Source organism: Carcharhinus amblyrhynchos, chromosome 20 (genome assembly GCF_965287045.1).
Source record: "Carcharhinus amblyrhynchos chromosome 20, sCarAmb.v2.hapA, whole genome shotgun sequence".
Classification (NCBI taxonomy): Eukaryota; Metazoa; Chordata; class Chondrichthyes; order Carcharhiniformes; family Carcharhinidae; genus Carcharhinus; species Carcharhinus amblyrhynchos.
Window position 1 is genome coordinate 46,200,642 of NC_137343.1, and position 23,204 is coordinate 46,223,845.

The window sequence follows — 23,204 nt, forward strand, 5'->3', positions numbered from 1 at the left end:
AGTAGACTGGATGAGTTCACAGACAGATTGTATTTGGGACAGTTTCTTAGAGCAATATATTCTGGAACCAGCCAGGAAGCAGGCTACTTTAAGCCTGGTAATGTGTACTGAGACAGGATTAATAACAAATAGCCTCTAGGTAAGAGTGATCATAGCATGATTGAAATTTGCATTCAGTTTCAATATACAAAATTCAAGTCTGAAAATAGTTTTAAACTTAAATAAAAGGCAAGTACAAGGATAAGACAGTGTTGCCCAAATGGAATGGGAAAAGGTTAAAAGATGGTTGAGGAGTAGTAGTAGCAGGCATTTAAGGACATATTTCATAACTCTCAAAGACATCCCAATGAGAAAAAAAGACTTTACAAGGATGATGCACTTACCAGTGACTAGCTTAAAGTTAAGGATGGTATCAAATTGAAAGAAAAGATATAAAATGTTGCAAAGACTAATAAAGAACACGAAGATTGGGTAAATTTTAGAAACCAGCAACAGATGACAAAAAAGAGGGAGAAATTGCAGTGTGGGAGAAAGATGGCATCAAGTATAAAAACAAACAGTAAAAGCTGCAACAAGTCAGCACAGCATCGAGGACTCAAGGGCCTGTATTGCGCTGTAATGTTCTATGTATATAGAAAAAGGAAAGGATCAGGTAAAGTGAACAAGGGTCCCTTAAGAGGGTGAGACTAGGGAATTAATAAATGGCAGACAAGGAAATAGCAAAGACTTTCAACAAGTTTTTGGATCTGGCTTCACAGCAAAAGACACAAAAAGCATTCTAAGAATGGGACAGAAACAGGGGAAAGGGACAGAGAACATAAAATAATTACTAAAGCACTAGGAACATGAATGGGACTCAAGGCTGACAAATACCTTGAGCCAGATGGCCTGTATCCCAGGGTGAAGGGCCTTCATCGCGAGGGTGATTGAATATAAAAGTAGGGAGGTCTTGCATTGGTGAGGCCGCAGCTGGAGTAGTGTGCAGTTTTGGGCGCCGTACTTACGCAAGGATATTTTGGCCTTGGAGGGAGTGCAGAGGAGGTTTACTAGGATGATGCCGGAGTTGAGGGGGTTGAGCTATGAGGAGAGGCTGAATAAATTAGGCTTGTACTCGTTAGAGTTTAGAAGAATGAGGGGAGATCTCATTGAGACGTATAAGATGATGAATGGGATGGATAGGATAGAGGTGGAGAGACTCTTCCCGCTCAGAAAGGATAGTAGGACTAGGGGGCACAGCCTCAAGATAAAGGGGGGGCGGTTTAGAATGGAGTTGAGGAGGAACTTCTTCACTCAAAGGGTGGTGAATCTCTGGAATTCTCTGCCCGTTGAAGTGGTGGAGGCTACCTCGCTAAATATTTTTAAGACGCGGGTTGATGGGTTTTTGATAAGAGAGGGGATTAAGGGTTACGGGGAGAGGGCGGGAATGTGGAACTGAGCCACGACAGAGCAGCCATGATCTTATTGAATGGCGGGGCAGGCTCGAAGGGCTAGTTGGCCTACTCCTGCTCCTATTTCTTATGTTCTTATGATAGCATTGGTGTAATCTTCCGAAATTCCTTCGATTTTAGAAAATTGCAAATGTAATATCACCAATCAAGAAATGAAGGAGACCGAAAGCAAAAAACTATAGGCCAACTGGTCTAACATCTGTTATTGGGAAAATGTTGCAATCCATTATTAAATAGTAGTAGAACATTTAGGAAATTGCAAAACAAACAGGCAGAGTCAAACAGTTTTGTTAAAGGAAATGTGAAAGAGAATAAAATTCTTTCAGAATGCAACAAGTGGGGTGAATAAAAAGGAACCAACAAAATGTGTAGATGAATTCCCAAAAGGCATTTGATGAAGTGCCACAAAAAATATTCCTGTGCAGATTCAGAGCTCATGGTTTTGGGATGATATTAATATGGACAGAGAATCGACGAGCTTACAGGAAAGACATGGTGGGAATCAATTCATCATTTTCAGGTTTATAACTAACTAGTGGAGCGCCGCAGGGTTTAGCGCTAGGGCCTCAATTTACGATTAATGGCTTGTACTAATACAAACGTAGGTAGGAAAACAGATTGTGAGGAGGATACATAAAGTCGACAAAGGGATATAGATAATTTAAGTGAGTGGATAAAAATTAGGTTAGATAGCATGTAATGTAGAAACGTGCACTTATGCACTTTGACAGGGAGAATAGAGAAACAATGTTACTTAATGAAAAGAAACTGCAGCATGCTGAGGTAGAGAGATCTACTACATGAATCACGTGGACAGTTGCAGCAAATTTTCCCTACTTCAAGAGACGAAAGCATAAAGACTATGTGACCAGGGTTCATGTTATGGACTGATCAATTCAGACAGCAAAGTGAACAGTACTCTACATGAGCAGTAAATTTGCAGCAACTACAATCTTTACCAACGTCAGAGTAACAGATGCTTCTCCTTCAAACTGAAAGTGATCCTTGAAACAATTAAATGGCAAAATGTTACCAGCCACTAATTAGGGGAGGCAGTGGCACACTGGGAATGCCATTGGACTAGTTATTCAGAGACCAGGTGATGCTCTGGGGGATCTAGGTTCAAATCCTACCATAGCAGATGGTGACATCTGAATTCAATAAAAATCTGAATTTAAAAGTCTCATGATAATCATGAAACTGTTGTCGATTGTCATAAAAACCTATCTGGTTCACTCACGACCTTTAGAGAAGGAAATCTGCCATCCTTACCTGATCTGACTTACATGATACTCCAGATCCACAGCAACGTGGTTGACTCTTAACTGCCCTCTGAGCAAAGCAACTAGGGATGGGCAATAAGTGCTGGACGAGTTAGTGACACCCACATCCCATGAAAGAAAATAAAATTAGCTTCACTTCCCTAATCACCTCAATGCTGCAATTCACCCAGTGTTAAACATCTTTGAAGATAACAAAACCGTATTCCCCAATTCATCGAGCTATTGAATAAATTACTTTAGAAAGTTAACAGCATATCAATAACCTAGGATGCTTGACCCAATTCAAATGAAAAATTAATAATTTGCAAAACCAGTCATCAGTAATACTACATGGAGGGAATGAATTAATGTCTTTCCACTCAGACATTAGCACTGGGAACTTGTTCAATTGCAGATGCGTATGAATGCCTTGGGCATACTGGACTGTAATGTTTACTTCCTACAGTTAGAAAATTTAGTAGGAATCAGTTTTAATACAAAATTTTCAAATGTATTAACCAATAAAAGAAGCCGCTGTCTTGTTAAAAGATCAGAATCTTTTATGAAGCAAGTTACACACAAAAGGTCAAAGGTGGATCCTGCTTTAAAAATGAGACGTATAAGATGATGAATGGGATGGATAGGATAGAGGTGGAGAGACTCTTCCCACTCAGAAAGGACAGTAGGACTAGGGGGCACAGCCTCAAGATAAAGGGGGGGCGGTTTAGAACGGAGTTGAGGAGGAACTTCTTCACTCAAAGGGTGGTGAATCTCTGGAATTCTCTGCCCGTTGAAGTGGTGGAGGCTACCTCGCTAAATATTTTTAAGACGCGGGTTGATGGGTTTTTGATAAGAGAGGGGATTAAGGGTTATGGGGAGAGGGCGGGAATGTGGAACTCAGCCACGACAGATCAGCCATGATCTTATTGAATGGCAGGGCAGGCTCGAAGGGCTATATGGCCTACTACTGCTCCTATTTCTTATGTTATGTTCTAACTGGGTTAAATAAAATTAGGTGTGTAGGCTATAAGACTACTCTGTCCAAACTAAAATAATGGCTGATCCTCTACTTCAATTCCACATTCCTGTCGTAGAATCTTAAAGTGCAGGAGGCCATTTGGCCCGAATGAGTCTGCACCGACCACAATCCCACCCAGGCCTGATCCCCATAACCTGATGTATTTACACTAGCTAGACCCCCTGGCACTAAGGTTTGATTTGATTTATTATTGTCACATGTATTAGTATACAGTGAAAAGTATTGCTTCTTGCATGCTATACAGCATAATGTTCATAGAGAGGGAAATGAGGGAGTGCAGAATGTGGTGTTACAGTCACAGCTAGGATGTAGAGAAAGATCAACTTAATGCAACATAGGTCCATTCAAAAGTCTGACGGCAGCAGGAAAGAAGCTGTTGAGTTGGTTGGTATGTGACCTCAGACTTTTATATCTTCGGGTCAATTTAGCATGGTCAATCAACCTAACCCTCACATCTTTGGATTGAGGGGAAATCGGAGCATCCAGAGGAAACTCTCAGATAGGCGGAGGATTTGCAAACTCCACAAAGACAGTGACCCAAGCCGGGAATTGAACCCCGGTCCCTGGCACTGTGAGGTAGCAGTGCTAGCCACTGTGCCACCGTGCTAACCACTGTACCATCCTATCCACATATCTTGTTTCCTTTAGTGTCCAAAAATCAATCCATCTTCACCTTGGCTATTCTCATCCACCGAACATCCAGAGGATTTCTAAGATTCACAAATCTCTCACCTTGATCCTAAATAGCCGACCCCTTACCTGAGACGATAGATCTAGACCCCAAGTCTAAGGAAATAGCCTGTCAGAAGCAATCCTGTTAAGTCCAATATAGGAATGAGCTGCACATCAGTACAACTGTAAACCTGCAGGCATGCTTGCATGTTTTAAATTGACCGAAGAATGGGAGTGTTTTGAAGAACTGGGGTTTTTCCAATCAACAAATGTTAATTAAGGCGAACCCAACCAAGAGCAGAAACAACTTTACCTCCAACATGACAGATGGGACTCAAATTGCAGCTTTGAAGTTGGGCAGCCTCATTACCCAAGTGAGTAACAGTATTATGCAGCATTCATAATTGCTTGATACTTCTGCAGTCTGCCACTGGATGACACAAAGTACCAAAGATCTGCAGTTAAGCATGTGAAAGCACGTGTACAACTTAAGACAGGTAAGCAGGAACATAGATCATACTTTTGCCTCAATTTGTGAACTGTTAGTTTACTGCATACATTCAAAATCAATTAATAATATCGATAATAAAGTTACCCTGAGTGGGAGTGAGCTGTGAGAAGGATGCAAGATGCTTCAGTGCAATTTGGACTGGCTGAGTGTGGGGGCATCTGCATGACAGATTCAGTATAATGTGGATAAATGTGAGGTTATCCATTTTGGTAGCAATAATAGGAAGACAGATTACTTGAATGGGTGTAAATTGAGAGCTGGATACTCAATGAGGCCCTGGAGTCCTTGTGCATCAGTCGCTGAAAGTAAATGCACAGGTACAGCAGGTAAATGGCATTTTGGCTTCATCGTGAGAGGATTTGAGTATCAGTATAGGGATGTTTTGCTTCAGTTGTTGGGGAGACCACATTTGGAGTACTGCATGCAGTTCTGGTGTTGTTATCTGAGGAAGGGTATACCGTAAGATTTACTAGGCTGATTTCTAGGATGTCAAGTCTATCATATAAGTCAGTTAGGATTATATTCATTGGAGTTTAGAAGCGCGAGGGGGAAATCTCAAACTTATAAAATTCTAACTGGATTAGACAAGATAGATTTAGAAGGGGTGTTCCCAATGGAGAAGTCGTCCAGAACTAGGGAGTTATAGTTTGAGGATGATGGGGTAAACCTTTTAGAACTGAGGAGAAATTTCTTCACTCAAAAGGGTGGTGAATGTGTGGAATTCACTACCACAGAAAGTAGTTGAGGCCAAAACGTTGCCTGATTTCAAGAAAAAATTGGATACAGCTTTTGGGGCTGAAGAGATCAAGAGATACTTTTGAGGCAGGGGAGGGGGGGTCAGGATATTGAATTGAACATGATCAGTCATGATCAAAATGGCAAAGCAGGCACGAAGGGTGGAATGGCCTACTCCTGCTTCGAGTTTCTATGTTTCTATCATACCAAACCACTCCAAGCTAAAAAAATACAATCCTCGTGCTGATGTAGGTATTCTTTTAAGTACAGCATCCTGCAAGTTTAGTCCGAAAGTGCTTGAAGCTAAAGGGGGGTGGCAATCCAATTCAGAGTTCAGAAAGCAGTTTCTGAACCTTAGGATAATGTTCTGATCTTTTGGCTGTTCTAGATTTTTACTGCATTTTATGAAAAATAAAACTCAATTACTTAAAAAAGAGAAACTAAAGTAAAAGCGAAAGAATAATTTTGGCTCTCATGGCTGATGTTGAGGTGGTTTTTATACTATAGATATAGCACATTACTACCAGATAAGTTTCATTGCATTGATAAAGTGGATGAGAAAACATTGCAGACATCACTGACAAAAGCCAGTAAAAGACACATTAGAAACATCCAAAATATTCCAGTGTCTACCATCTTAACTGCTGGCGCCACTCTTGATAATTATTTTTCATTAAGCATTTGGTTATTCTGATTTGTTGGCAATGTATTTGAAGCTATTAGTTACTGGGTTTGCCTCCAAGATAAAGTTCAAATTTCATTAACTACGTACTTCAAACTCTGAACATTCAATGAGAATGCCAGAACTAAACATACATTTGGAACATTGTATTTCCATTTACAAATGCTCCATTAGCCCAGGCACAGGATTATCTACTTGTATAATGTTAACCGTAAATCTTTGGAAATTGAACACCTGCAAAACTTTCCACTTGACAATCTGAAAAAATGATTGCACACTTTTAATTGGAAAGTTTAATTGGATATGAAACCAGTTTAATAAGATAAATCCCCCTTAATCAGGATGTAAATTGGATAATTCCCTAAACATAGTATCTAATTAAATGAGCTTTCAATGTTTTAAGAAATTAGTGTATAACTTGTTTATTTAAAAAATACCACGTATGGCTAAGCAGAACAATAACTTCCACAGACTGGAGTTGCAAGATGATTTATTATATTGACAGGTTATTAGTAATAGTGATTTGCCCAATTAAGGCATGAATTAGTTTCAATCTGACCCACCTGATGGCAAATAGGTGAGCTTTTCACCTAAATAATTCTGAACATAATTACTACCCATGGTTGAGCTGGTAAGATAATTGAAAGTGATCTGGTTAAAATGGGTCAAAACTGGCCAAAGGGAACTAAAAATGGCAAGAATTCAGAGGCTTTAATTAAACCCTTTCCATTCCTACACATTAAGCTGTTACTACTTTAAAAATCAGATTTTGTTGCAGCTTCAACATGGCATTTATATTCCTCATCAGACCCATTTCAGTGTTGAGCAATCACAATTATAGAATGATACAGTATAGATGCACCAGTCGTGTCTGTGCCAACTCTTTGAAAGGGCAATTCAATCAGTCTCACTGCACTGCCTTCCTTCCCTCCCACCCCACCACTGCCCTCATAGCCCTGAAAGAAATTCTACTTCAAATATTTATCAAATTCCATTTAAAAAGTTGTTCATTTGCTACCACTCTTTCACTGCATTCCAGATTATAAAACTTCATGGCACAAATATTTCTCTCAAGTTGCATCATCTTCTTTCACCAATCATCTTATGACCTGCATCAGGTTATTGTTCCTTCTTCCTTTGGAAGCAATTTCCCCTAAATCAAAATCATTCATAATATTGAAAACTGCTAACAAAAAATGGGAGTAAAGGCCATTCAGCCCATCAAGCCTGCTCTGTATTTCAAATGGTCATGGGCAGACCTATTTCAATACCACATACCCACGCTCTATTGATACCCCTCTAGATTCTAGAAATATAAATATCTAAACTTTAAACATATTCAGTGACATGGCTTTCACAGTCTTCTGTGATAGAGAATGCCATAGGTTTCACACTCAATTAAATTTATCCACATCTCAGTCCTAAATGGTCTAATCCATATCTGGAGAATCCTTGTTCTCAACACTCTAGCCAGAGAAAACCACATCCCTGAATCTAGTTTGTCCAATTGGAATTTTATACATTTCAATTAGATTTCCTCTTATTCTTCAAAAACCCAGAGGATACAGGGCAGTTGACCAAGCTCTCTTCTTACAACAATCCTGCCATCTCAGCAAATCAGTCTGATGAACCTTGCACTCATTCTATGACTTCTCTAAAGACTACTAAAACTGTACTTAGTACCCCAGATGTGGTCTCATCAAGGCCCTGTACAGCTGTAGCAAAACATCCTGGCTCCTGTATTCAAGTTCTCTTGCAACGAAGGCCAACATATCATTTGCCTTCCCAACTACTTACTGTAGTTACTTGCATGCTTGCTTTCAGCTACTGGATCTGGACACCTAGATTCCTCTGTACATCAACATTTCCCAATCATCACTTAAATGACACACTGCCATTCTGATCTCCATCCAAATTGGATAACTTTCTATTTGTCCACATTATAAAGGCAGCTGCCATGTATCTGCCTACTTGCTCAACTTGTCTAAATCACCTTGAACCTCTTAATATCCTCAATACTCACATTCCACCAAGTTCCGTATAGTCAGCAAACTTGGAAATATTACATTTGATTCCCTCATCCAAATCATTGATTTCTACTGTTTCCTGTCTGCCACCAATTTTCAATCCATGCCAATATATTAACGCAACCCATGCGCTTTGATTTTACACACTATCCTTTTATATGGGACTTTATCAAAAGGCTTTCTGAAAATCAAAATACATCACATCCATTGGTTCACCCTCCTCTATTCTTCTAGTTACGCACTCCAAAAACATGCAAATTCCATACTGACAGTCACCCAAGGCCAGAATTGAACCTGGGTCCCTGGTGCTGAGAGGCAGCAGTGCTAACCACTGTCACCAAAATGGACCTGCATTTGTCATCACTCTTTCTTTTCATATACTTGTAGACACTTTTACACAGTCTACTTTTATATTACTTAATCTTTACTTTAAGATCAAACCCAGTTCCTCTAGTCTATACAACGCAAATCTCTACTTTAAGATCAACCCCAGTTCCTCTAGTCTATACAACGCAAATCTTTACTTTAAGATCAACCCCAGTTCCTCTAGTCTATACAACGCAAATCTCTACTTTAAGATCAACCCCAGTTCCTCTAGTCTATACAACGCAAATCTTTACTTTAAGATCAACCCCAGTTCCTCTAGTCTATACAACGCAAGTCTGTCATCCCTGGCACCGTTGCAGTAAATCTGCCGTTACCTCTTCAAGGCCTTAAGACCCTCCTGAAAGAGTGGTGGCCAGAATTAGCCACAGCAGCTGGGGCCCCACCACATCATTTTACTTCTTTGATTGTGTGCTCTTATTATGAAGCCGACTACCTCTTTTTAACTAGCCTTCTCAACTTGTCCTGCCAGCATAAAAAATTGTACACATAAACCATGTCTATGTTCCTGAGCCCCCTTTAAAACTGTACCATTTAATTTATATCACATCTCTTCATCCTTCCTCCCAAAATTAAATTTAACATGTCAGTCATCTATCACGTGACCTAGTCTGTTACATAACCTTGTCCTCAATAGCATATCTCTAAGTTTTAGTTCATCTACAAACTTTGCAATTATGCTCTTTATAGCCAATCCCAGAACAATTATAAATATCAGAGTATTATCACCACCAACCCCTGATGGACACCACAGCATACTTCCCACCCACTGAAAAATAACTGCATGGAGTTGATCATCCTTTATCCAGAAATCTGAAAACAAAATACATCCAAATACCACGCACTCTGAATCTCACTGACCTTAAAGGAAGCCTGTAACCTGACAGTCATGAACTTTGTCAATCATGCCCAGCCAACATGGCCCAACATGAACCTCGCAGACTTTAGCATGGGGTGTCCAACTGTTTGTCTGAACAGTTCATCTTGTGAACACTCTCCTACAAACAGGATCTTAATAAGTTCCATCTGTGGTGCTATCCAACGGGTATTTATCATTCAGTGGTACGCCTTAGTTTGAGTAATTTTATTTAGTATAGCTGCTTTATTTTAGGAATATAGCTGCTTCAGCCATTGTAATGCCAGTAGGCCCAGATGCAGTATCCAAAAACCAAAATTATTTCAAATCCAAGATACAATCAGCCCCGAAGTTTTTGGGTAAAGAATGCGCAACCTGTATGGCTCTCTGCCCCTTATTATATATCCATGCAGTCAAAATCTTCTTAATCCCTCTTAATTTGTCAAGCAAGTCAAATACATTTTCAATATTCATGTATATTGTAATCTCAAACTGGTCAAATAATATCTTTTTCAAGTCCATGCTGGCTTTAATTGATTAACCCACTTTTTTTTTTAAAGTACCACTCCCTTTTGTTCCAATTAATAGATTTAAACATTTATCAGACTTTAGGCTGACTTTCTTGCAATCACCAAGTTTATACCTTTTCAACTGAACAGGGGTGTAACCATTTACAATATGTGGTACCACTCCCATATTTAAAAATGATCACAGCCTCTCGAATTTTCAGCTTTAAACCCCCATGCAATCTACAGAATACCTCATGTAGATCAAGTACCATTTCCATTTTGAGGTCTGCCAATCTCAACCACCTTTTTCTAGGCAACTTCTCTACTACCTCCTCTTTTACTATGATACTGGCAACATCTTAATAAAAACAGATGCAAAACACCTCTATCCTCTGTCCCACATGATTTCTGTGATCCCTTATCAACTTATCCCTCTTGTTTAAGCTCAACTCCTGTACATTTTATATTCCATTAAGTTCTCTAGGGACACAAGAAATAGGAGTAGATCGTATGTTCCCTCTGCTCAGCCCACTTTCCCACCCAACTCCCATATCCCTCCCTTCAATTAGATCACAAAAGTCCATCTCAGTCTTGAATATATTCAAGCATGGTGGGGTGGTTACATTCCATTGAGACCATTCGAGAATCTAATTCATTCGAGAATGAATTTTAGAAGAATCACAATTCATGCATGCACTATCTAGATTTGATTTGTTATTGTCACATGTATTAGCATACAGTGAAAAGTATTATTTCTTGTACTGCACAAACAAAGCATACTGTTCAGAGAAGGAAACGAGAGACTGCAGGATGTAGTTTTACAGTCGTAGAGGACAAGAGTAAAAGATGGAATTACAAGGCATACTGGGCACAGTTTGCAGTCGCCTCGCTCCTGCGTCATCTTGGCAAAACACAACTTCAAAAATGCAAGGATATAGGAGATCAAGTCCAGGGGAATGTGGTGGCTTTCGGTCCCATTAATTTCTCCAGTTCCTTTTATGAATGAGTTAATAGGGCCACTCAACCCCTCAGGCCTGTTCAGCTAATCCAATTTTATCCTTATTTCACATTTCTGCTTACCCCAGCTAACCTTTCACCTCTTTCAAGAATCTATTTCTGCTTTAAAGATAAGGAAAGACTTGGCCTCAACCACATTTTGAAGACAAGAATTCGAAAGATGCATGATAGATACATTTTTGAGTATAAAGGAATTAAGGGGGATGGTGAGCGGGTGGATAAGTGGAGCTGAGTCCACAAAAAGGTCAGCCGTGATCATATTGAATGGCGGAGCAGGTTTGAGGGACCACATGGCCTATTCCTCCTCCAAGTTCTTACGTTACATTATGACCCTCAGAAAAAAGTCCTCACCGATCTTGAATGGGCAACTCTTATTTTTAAACAGTGGCCCCTAGTTCTAGATTCGCCTACAGGAGGAAACATCCTCTACACATCCACTCTGTCAACTTCTCCCAACCCCCAAACTAGGATGTTACAAGTTTCAATCAAGTCACCTCTCACTCAAACTGCAGCAGATACAAGCCAAGCCAGTCTAGCCTTTCCTCACTAGATAATCGACCCATTCTAGCTATTAGTCTAGTAGCCCTTCTCTGAACTGCTTCCAATGCATTTACATCTTTAAACAGTACTCCAGATGTGGTCTCACCATAGGATGATAAAGTCCCTATAGCACAGGAGTCCATCCAGCCTATTGAGCCTGCACTAACAACACCTCCTTCCCAGGCCTTTTCCTTATAATCCCACGTATTTAATCCTGCTAACCCCCCGACACTAAGGGGCAATTTAACATGGCTAATCAACTTAACCCGCACATCTTTGGACAAAGCCCTTTATAACTGAAGCATAAGCTCCTGATTCTTATATTCAATTTTCTTTTGCAGTATACAATAATATTCTATTAGCTTTGCTAAATTACTTGCTGGAAACCTTCTGGAATTCATGCACTAGGACTTTCAAATCCCTCTGCATCTCATTAAAACCAATCTTTCACCATTAGGATAATGCTTTTTGTTTCATCTGCCAAAATGGACCACCTTAAATTATACTCCATTTGCCAGATCTTTACCCACTCATCTAACCTATACATTTCCTTTTGTAGCATCAAATTCTCTTTACAACTTGCATTCCTACCTCTGGCATCAGCAAATCAAGCAACCATATTCTTGGTCCTTTCATTCAATTTGTACAAATTGTGAAAAGTTAAGGCCGCTGTGCATACCACTTGTCAGCCTACTGTTTCCTGTTCGTTGGCATGGATAAAAATCGGCCAATATCACTCCTGAACCACAAGCTTTTATTTTTCCACAATAATCTCTGATGAAGCACCTTGTCAATGCCTTCTGAAAGTCCAAATACACTATATTGACTGGTCCCCCTCACTGCACCTGTTGCTTCTTCAAAGAACTTAATAAATTGGTTAGGATTTCCCTTTCACAAAAGCATGACTGTCTAATTTATCTGACTGTCCTGTTATAACATCTCTAAAAGCTTTGAGCATTTTCCCCACAGATAAGCTAACTCGCCTATAGTTTGTGGCTTTGTCCCCTTTTTGATTAATGGAGTTACATGAGCTATTTTCCAATTTTGTGGAAGCTTCCCCAAATAGAGAGTGAATTTTGGTAAATTAACTGCAATACATCAACTACTTTTCCGATTCTAGGACAAAATTCACCAGGCTCTGGGGACTTAAGCTGTTGGAACTGTGGACTGACAGAAACCACTTGCATGACGATGATAATTTTGACTTCCTCCCTCCTAATTCCTGATATAGAGCTACTTGGGCCTGTATTTGCTGGAGTTCAGAAGGCTGAGAGGGGAGCTCATAGAGACTTACAAGATAATGAAGGGGCTAGATAGGGTAGAGGTAGAAGTAGAGAGATTCTTTACACTTTGAAAGGAAAACAGAACTAGAGGGCAAAGCCTCCAAATAAGGGTGGGGGGGAAGGGGGAGGCAGTTTAGAACAGAGTTGAGGAGGAACTTCTTCTCTCAGAGGGTGGTGACTCTCTGCCCATTGAAGTGGTGGAGGCTACCTCACTGAATATGTTTAAGTCATGGGTAGATAGATTTTTGATCGATAGGGGAATTAAGGGTAATGGGAAGCAGGTGGGTAAGTGGAACTGATCAACTTCAGATCAGCCATGATCTTACTGAATGGCAGGGCAGGCTTGAAGGACTAGATGGCCTACTCCTGCTCCTATTTACGTTCTTAAGTACTTCTGGGATGTTACTCTACAATGAACGCCGATGCAAACTATCTATTCAATTACTCTGCCATTGCCTATAAGTTTGATACCATTGTGAACTTTTTTTTAGTTAAGCATGGATGGTGGCTCCTACCCTTGGAATTTCTCTCTCTTGTTGATCTGTATCTATTCCATGTATTCTGAAATATTGCTTTAAATATCTGCCACTGTATCTCTGTGGATCAAGCCATAACCTATATTGACAGTTCACTTTCGGTGGTTTGGCCTTCACGCCCTCATAATTGCTCATATTCAAGTTTCGAATACTCGTCTCTCCCTCAAACTGAACGTAAAACTCAATCATTTTATGGTCACTGCTACAAGGTGCACCTTCATTAGATTAATCGCATTCTTAGCTCATCTGCTTTGTTTCAATTGCCACACGTATTCAGATACAGAGCCTTAAGTTTTGTCCGTTTATTACTTTTGTACCTCTGTCTCATCTGTTGATTTACTCAGTGTTGTACGCTCTGTCCCTTCCTGGCATGGTCTGTTTATCACTTTTTATATTAATACCTTCTTCCCTTCCCTTGTTTCTACTTTGAAATACCACATATGCCTATATTTGATCACTTGCCTCCAACATTTAGTTCGAAACCATCGCTACTTCCCTAGTTATGGGGATCGCAAGAACACTGGTCCCAGCACGGTTCAGGTGTAGACTGTCCCAAAGGTACAGCCACCACCAATCGGTTCCAAAGAGTCATACTGGGTGTTAACTTGGTTTCTCTCTACACTGAAGCCACCAGACCTCCTGGGTTTTCCCAGCACTCGGTTTTTACTTCAGATCCACATTATTTTGTTTTTATTCTCAAAGCCTGAATGTTGGGCAGGTACGACATTGACATGTGCACCCCAAAAAAATTAAGGCAAGCAGTCTCAATTCGAGAGGGTTGGTACAGATTCGAGAGATTTGTTAAATCCAAGGACTAGCCTCGAGAGTCAAGTATGCGGCTTTGCCATTCAATCTGAACTGGCATTCAAGTTTGACTCACTTATTATAGGCAACAGCGATTGAGTCATGTTCTTTGCTTAGGTTTTGCAGTAACTAGCACACAACACATTAACACCTAGACTACAACAATGACACACAGATGAAGTCAAAGGAGCATTCCATGGTAACCTCAGCAGGGTAATTAGAAGAGAACACAGCAGGAGCAGATTCATTATTCTCAGTGATTTTAATGCCCCAGTGGACTATAATGGATGGAAGTACTCGGACGCCATGGTATAGGCAGAGCAAACTCAACTGAGCAGCCCCTTCTCTCTAGTGCAGCATGATTAAGATTTACCCATCACAAGCACAGTCCTCCAGCAATCAGACAAACTGAAAACAGCATGCATGCAGTCTGGATCCAAACACTGGCACAAGCTGGACTACTTTATGACAGAGATCTCAAAGACATGTGCTTTACCCAATCCCTTAAAGGTGCAGAAGGTATTGTATCTTTGCAGAAAAAAATCTAAGGTGCTTGAGCACAACGTCAAGCCATGAAGGAAGCATGATGTAGCTGTTCTGAAGGACATGGCCAAGAGACAATTGATGAGAACTGGAACCCAAACTAACTGCACAAATTGCAAATGTTTGGAGGATAACACTGCCATTGAAGATTCTTCCCCTCAGTACCCCAGTTTATATTATGATATACGAAGCCTGCATTATCACTTATCCTGTAGTACTTTCATCCTCCTGTAATCTGTCTGCAAATTTTCTCCAATTGCTTTCTGCAATTTAGAACCTACCAAATACATTCAGCAGCAAAATGGCTTTTGTTCTTTTTTAATTTTAGTCCAAGATTGAAGTCCTTGAACTCACATGCTTCATTCTTTGAGTGTCGTAACTGTATCTTTGGTCAATATGGCCACCTCCTTCCTTCCCTAACTTTCCCAATATGTTGAAGCCAAGAATGTTGCACCCATTCCTCCCCCTTGCTTGAGCCAGGTCTGCATTACTCCCAGTACATTTTAATCTCACGTGGATACTCATGCCTGCCAACTTTATTTTCAACACTCCATACATTAATGCACAAGCACTCCAAACCCATCATCCATCTCACATTTCCCCATATGATCTATCCCATTTTGGGACTACTTTCTTCTAAATCTTGATCTCTCCCAGTTCTACCTGCACCTTCTACCTCCTCTCAAATGATTCATGAGGGCACTCATATGCTAGCCACCACATGCCAAATTCGGTTCGAGCACGCCCCCACCACTGCTTAACCTCCCTGAAAGAAAGTTGGAATAACAATGTCGAGATGCAATCCATCTTTCTTGTACTTCATCACCAAGTTCCTATCCAAGCAGCACAACAGCTCAACTTGGAAACATATTATTGCCCCTTCATTGTCACAGGGTCAGATCCTGGAACTTCCAATTTATAAATGTTTTGGGAGTGCCTTTATTACAAGGATCACTGATTCAAGACAGCAGTTTATCATCCTCTCAAGAGCTATTAGAAATGGACAATAAATGCTGGCCTTGACACTGGTACCCACATCTTGTGAATGCATTAAAGGACACTCCCGCGTAGAAATCTGAAGCCCTTCCTTCTGCATCATTTCTCCAATCAAACTCTAATCATAGACCTAAAACACCTAAGGAGACAATCAGATGGGATTGCAGTGCCTTCAGAGTGGCCACTGGTACATCATTCACACTCACCTTTGTGTCATCCCCAGTGCAAATAAGGGAAATGTTATGAAACTAACCTTCAGGTCACAGGTGGTATTGAGCAGTAGGTTAGATGGTTTGAGATCCCGATGAAGGACATTGGCAGAGTGGATGTACTTTAACCCTCGCAGGATCTGATACAGGAAGTAACAGATGTGATCATTGCTAAGATGCTGAGTCTTCAGCAGTTTATACAGGTCTGTTTCCATCAGGTCTTGTACAATGTACCTGGAAATAAAAGTCAAGGAAGCCACAAACATTTCCTATACGGAATATCCTGGAAAGGTTGAATCCCTGTTTCGTTTCTCTTCAACAAAGTTCACAATTTAACTCAAAAACGTTTGTAGTTCCAATAACATTATACTGATCTTTGCAACATGACTCCACAAAAAATGCATGATTTCAAACAACCTTGTTCCTTAATTACATTCCAGAGCTATGGTATTGAAACCACAACTCCTCAGAAGTGCTTCCACTGAGTGAGTCACAAATCAACTCAGCACTCCTTTTGGTCAGGAGGGCATAGCGATAGTTGTTGATATATTGGGGAGGACATCTATCAAATTATATCCAGTGATTGCACCAGTCTCCAAACAGATGGACATTATGGTATCAGCACGTACATTCAGGTATTGGAGTCATTTAGTCAGATTACATGAGGGTCATGGTTTTCATTCTTTTTTTGGGATTGCATTCAAGGGGAGGGAAGTCAGTGATTTTATTCTGGGATTCGGTGTTGCATAAGCATATGCTGAGTAAAACTCCAACTATTCTGTCCTAACGATGCCTTGACATTAGAGTCATTAAAGCACTCACTATACTAATTTAAATTCATATAATCGATAGAATCTCTACAGTGCAGGAGGCCACCTGGCCCACAGAGCCTGTACCCAGCCTCCAAAGGAGTACTCTACCCAGGCTCACTCCCCCACCTGATGCCCATAACCCCATGTATCAACCATGATCAATCTACCTAACCTGCACATCTTTACACTGAAGGAGAAAACCAGAGCACCCAAAGGAAACCCACGCAGACGTGGAGAGAATGTGCAAACTAGTCACCCAAGACCAGAATCAAATACTTGCACTGTGAGGCAGCAGTGCTAAGCACTGTGCCACCTACCACTTTTGACCACAGCTGCCATCTTTGTAGAGTTTGAGCAAGTTTGAAAATCACTTATTATATAAGCCTGTTTTTGGGCCAACTCTCACCAGGAATTGAATTGATACTGTTCATTACCTTTTACATAAAACCCTTGCAACCAGCACACAGGAGAAACTTTCACATCCAACTTGGGCTAATGTGATGAATGTTTGAGATGAAAGGACAGCATGCTAACCCTGTATGTCAAGCAGCCAAATATATTTTTTTAAAATGTTACTGTAGAAGCAGGATACACATCTTTCATCTGGTCAATGGTGGGTGCTCGGATGATGTCATTGATGCCGATGATGTTCTCATGTTTGAAGCGCAGCAGGATTTTAATCTCACGCAGAGTCCGCTGGCAATATGTCTGGTGTTCAAAAGGGCTGATCTTTTTGATGGCCACACGAACCTTATTCACATTGTCATGGGCTGAGCTGTAAAAACAGACACAGCATTTCACGGGGTTGAACACAATTCACCAAAAAAAAAATTGGACTGAGTGGAACACTCAGTAAGAAATCTGCACAAATCTACAGGACATGGAAAACACACACATCTACACAAGTCATAACCTTAAAGGAGGAAAGAGAAAACAATGGTTAAATCTTTTAAAAAGATCAGGACAAAGGATTATCAGTTGAGTAGCAAATTAACTGCTTATCAGCAGCTTCCCTAATATATATAAACACTGACCCCAGTTAACTTTTTTTAAAATCGGGTTTGGGATATTTCCTTCCCCCTCCTCCCTAACTTCTTTTTGTCCATTTTCTTCCTCCCCTCCTGTCCCAGAGCCATTAACTGGTTGATTGGGCCACAATTCCTCTGGCATGGGAGCAGCCATATGTCATCTTGCCCAAATGAGCTTAGAGTTGAGGTCCACTTGCATCATTTGTCACACAAGTAGCCTATGTAGAACATTTAGGTTTCTCCATATGTGATGTTAATAAGAACACGGTCTAAGACATAAGTACATCCTCAAAGTTTCATGCACCCACTTAACCCTCACAATCCAAAAGTGTGGGCATTCCAGACCTAGATGATAAAATGTCAGATCATTCAAGATAATTCAATTGAACATGACACACGTACAGGTCAAAACACAAATACCATAATTTTTATAGTGAGGTAAAGATTGTGAAATAACTCTTCAGAAAACATTTTCATTTATTTAACTTACTTAATTTATGTAACTGATCTCCCAACGTTAAATCAACTTGAAACATGCAGTTTATGTATGTCTTGCAAAAATCCGGTATACAGTAGATTTTCTTTTGCAAATGGCAATTTACTTAAAACTTTTAAAGTTTAAGTCTTAGATTCACAAGCTAGCTTACATTAACACTACAATGAAGTTGCTGTGAAAATCCCCTAGTCACCACATTCCGGCACCTGTTCGGGTACACGGAGAATTTAGCATAGCCAGTGCACCTAACCAGCACATCTTTGGGACTTGTTTGAGGAAACCAGAGCAACTGGATGAAACTTACACAGACACAAAGAGAATGTGCAGACTCTGCAGTGACCCCAAACCAGGGATCGAACTGGGGTCCCTGGTGCTGTGAGGCAGCAGTGCTAACCAATATGCCACTGTTAAAGGCAATTGCAAAGGCAGGAAACAGAATTGACTAATGTAGATATGGAAATAGGCTAAAAGATAAGTTGGTAGACAATTAGCAACAACATTTAATGAGTAGTTGATAACTCCCAACAGCAATGTTATTCCTTCAAGAAAGGAAAACTGACAAGGATGCAATGTCTGTAGCTAGGAGATTGATGATGGTATCTTCAATCTGGGGAGAGCTTTTTGCATTGTATAATATTAGGGTGAAGTACTAGTGATTACCTACCTTAACTTGGGGCCAATTTGAAAAACAATTAGAAGCAAAAAGGATACCAATATCTTAAATACACTGCTCTAAACACCAAAATGAAACTGCACAGCTATCAATAGACTAAATATGCCTACAGACTTTACCACCTTTATCATTCATGCATATAAATACTCACATACTAACTACTGGCAAACAAATAACATGCAGCTGACCAGTCAAATGCTGTGCAAGTACCACTGGACACAGAATGATTACACAATGTATGGGGTTTATAGCTGCATAAGCAAGTTGGTTGTATCTTGTTTTTGCTCAGGCAAATCCATTAAAATAAACTCCAGAACTTTAAAAATAGATTAGCTGCCGAGACACATTTTGCGTGGCCTTTTCTTGACCTTTACCTGCCTTTTTAAAGCCAGGAATTGTACTGCTCGTTTTAACAGCTAGGTCATGATAGATCTTTTCACATTGCACACATGCAACAGCAAAAATGGCACATTAAATCTACATTTGCACAGCCTCAAATGAGAAAGGTAAATGAGAGAGCAGGACAATCACGCTCCCAAGATTTTGGCTACAATCCAGAACATGGCATACTGCAATTACCTAATATCCTTTTTAATCCTGTTTCAGCTCATGTGCTCAAAAGCCCGAGTGGCCAATGGTAACAGCAATGAGATTACTGAAGAGTGCACAGCTTTCACCAGCCCAGCAAGAATTTATGGCTCAAGGAACTAAAAAATACAGGCTCTGATTTTGCAGTCAGTGGGGAAGAAACAGCGGGCACTGTTTGTTACACTTACAACTGCCGAGAGACATTTCGTGGGTTTCAAAGAAGCAATTTATGGATACTAGAGACCATCTCCAGTAGGGAGTTCTCTACAAATATCTGTGGCACCAAAACAGGACAATGTGGCTCTTCAGACTGAAAAATCCTCATGGATATGCAGTGTAACCAGGAAGTAGAAATTAGAATATCTGATTTCCCATAAAATCATGTATAGTAAAAGGGCAAAAGAAAGATTGAATTAAAAAGGTAAGATACAAAAAGAAAAAACTGAAAAATCTTCAATAATTAAATTTGGATTGAATGACACTCTATACACTTTAATTACACTTTGAGAAAGGCTCATCTGGACTTGAAACAACAGCTCTTTTCTCTCCTTAGAGATGCCAGACTTGGTGAGATTTTCCAGCATTTTCTCTTTTGGTAACTTAAATTACATGTTCTATGTCAGAGAGATTTCAATGACGAGGGCGTACATCATTACACCCGAATGGACCAGCCCTAATCTTTCGTGATATATTTAGTGGTCAACGATACCACCTTCATACCCTCACATGCTGAGGCTACTAACAAGGCACTGACGTAACACGGTCGAGGAAAGCAAAATCGGACAACCTTAACAGCGCGTGCTCAGACTTAGCAATTGCTGTCCATTTGCTTCCTAATAAAGGAGAGTGCTGATAAGTCTCAGCTGTTTATCACAAAATACCAGCCACTGTGAATGCTGCACACAAAACACTTTATATTTAATAGGTTAATCAGCATCTGGAAATAAAAGGCCAATCCTGATTTCACCAATTCTAAAGAATCACACTTGAAATATTAAGTGCATCTTTCTTTTGCAGTTACGGCAATCTCTCTACATTTACACAGCTTAATTCCTTTTAATTTTGGGGTTAACTTTTGTAGGAAATCCAGTTATTTTACTAACAGATGGAATGATAATGTACTTGAAATAAACATGGTGTTTCAGATGAAATGGCTCACGTGTAAAGTGCCCCGTGAGTCAGTTGTAGCAGAAGGAGATCCTCAGCTATATGGTTAGTACAAAGCCTACCATATGTAGATCACACTGCACTGTACACAATTACTATTTAAAACAGGCCATTTGCACACAAGTACCCAACTTCACTTCCATAAAAGTGCCCCTTCACTTCCATAAAATTGTTGGCTTTGACTTGCAGCAGCTGAACATACTTCCATCGTTAAGATTTGCATTTTTAAATTTTCAGTTTACGTAAAACAACGCAAGATAGAAACACTCCAAAGCACTATTACATATTCAAACAACAGATCGCAAGCACCAATAACAGTCACAACCTAGTCATCTGTCCAGCAACGGGTCTTTAGAGCCTTAAACAATGTACAAGATGGTGCTTACTTGCACAAAATCCAGACTCACGTGCAGGTTGCCACAAGCTGATTTACAGACAAAAGGCTTACCAATGTCAATGGATTTCTCCTGCCCTGGTAGCAGTGCTGCTTCACTGACTGAACTGCAATGCAAATTCTCCTGATCAAAGTAAAGCTGAAGCAGTAAATTACAATTACATACAATAAGGATGGCCGGACAGTGGACAATTTTCAAAAAGTAGTCATTTTATTTAAACAACCAGAGAGATAACAATCCCTTAAAATTATCTGCAGGGGGAGGGTTCAATGTTTTCCTCAATGTAATTGAGAATCAATCATGGCTGAGTAATTCAATTAGTTAACTGTCCCAAATTAAATTTGACCTGCCTATTAGCATTATTTCTCATTTTTGTCCCAACAAATGGGTGTCAATACAGACTATTTTGCCATGTGGTAGATTGTCTATGTGCGCCTCAATCTGTCCTGGTGATGGCTGCACCTCAACAGTACATGCTGTGATTTTACACAGCAGACTAGTGAAAACTGAACTGCACAAGTTACATAATGTACAATAAAACAGCAGACGGGATAAAGATCAGGTTGACAACTATTGGCTAATGATCAATCTATCCCATAAATAGGAACTTTAAACAACATGTTCTAACATCTTCATTCCCAAGTCCAATTTTAGTTTGTGCTTATGTTTGAAGCCCTGTTTGAAATGGATGAGCATCCAATTGGTATTAGCTACATCCATTAGGATATTTGAAAAGGTAAAGATTAACCAATAAACCATTTTATTCTCAAACCATGTACATATTTTAAACAGGTATTGGTTAATTAACAACCACTCTGGACATATGCCAAAGTTCTTTGATTAATAATTACCATAGAAAGAGGCACTGCTTGCTTTGAGTAGCAAGACAGACAATGTCTGTAACAATCAGCAGAAATTTGGTTAAAGCACCCCAAAAAATTGACAGGCTTTTAACAAGTGTGTTAATGGGAAAAAGTACCACACACAATGTGGTATTCTGCCATAACCTAGATTACAGTTTATGTTGAGCTCGTTCATCTCAGTTGCAGCTGTAACTTGAGGAAAGGTTTAAAAACAACTCTTCCCAAGTGCAAGCATGTCGGCATCAAACAGAGGGGGAAAAAAAAAAATCAAGGTCAATTTTACCTGTCAGTGTGTTTCAATTTACGAGCAACTACTTGGGTAAACAAAGGAGTTACTCATGTTCTTGAATTTATACTGTTAGATACATTAATCCCAGCAAAGGGAAGAGCAGAAGCAAAGACACTCCCAATTCACTTTTGTACAACCTTGAGCTGAAAGGTTTCTAGTAAGGAAAGGTAAATGTATGGTTTGGGCGAGTTTTGCACCCAAATCTGCACAGTGGGATAAGGAAGATAGGTTGAATAACCGTCTGCCTTTTTTTTGAAAAATCACTATCCTCAAAACAATTTCAATGTGTGTCAGTCTCCATCCTTTTCCACAGAACTATAGAATCCTTAGTGCAAAGAGAGACCATCCAACCCATCGAATCTGCACCATCTCTCCAAAAGAACATCCCACCCCAGGCCCTCCCCTCGGCTCTACCCTTGTAACCCTGTGCATTTACCATGGCTAATATATCTAACCTACACATCCTTGGACATTAAGGAGCAATTTATCATGGCCAATCCACCCAACTTTCACAGATCATTCAAACAGGGAGCCAAAACATAAACCAGCAAATGCAAGTCATTGATGCTAGGATTAGCCCAAATCTGTTGGAACAGCTTCGACTATTCAGAGCTTCGTGGCTCCATCAAGATGAAAAAGTTCTTCAACGAGCATCTCGGCAAGATAAAATTACTGCACCTCAATCAACAGAGGGAGAGCAACAAAGGACAGTAATTCATTTGAACCAACTTCTGTGTTTGAAAGCAAAGCTTTTTTACTGAAAGCCAAACTGCAGCATGTGTATGCAAAGTACAGGATCCTAAACAACTCTCCAATTGATCTGCAATGCAAAGCAATTGT

The 23,204-nt window shown here is 40.0% G+C and overlaps 1 protein-coding gene across 1 annotated transcript in view; it reads right to left on the minus strand.

Annotated features, from left to right (window-relative positions):
* The window catches only part of mapk1 (mitogen-activated protein kinase 1), a 101,422-nt gene that overhangs the window by 28,810 nt on the left and 49,408 nt on the right, over positions 1-23,204 (minus strand). Inside the window, exons 2-3 of the mRNA XM_080208517.1 lie at positions 17,458-17,640; positions 16,098-16,287 (exon numbers count right to left, since the gene is read on the minus strand). Of these exons, the coding sequence (XP_080064643.1) occupies positions 16,098-16,287; positions 17,458-17,640 (373 nt within the window). The remainder of the gene's footprint in view (positions 1-16,097; positions 16,288-17,457; positions 17,641-23,204) is intronic.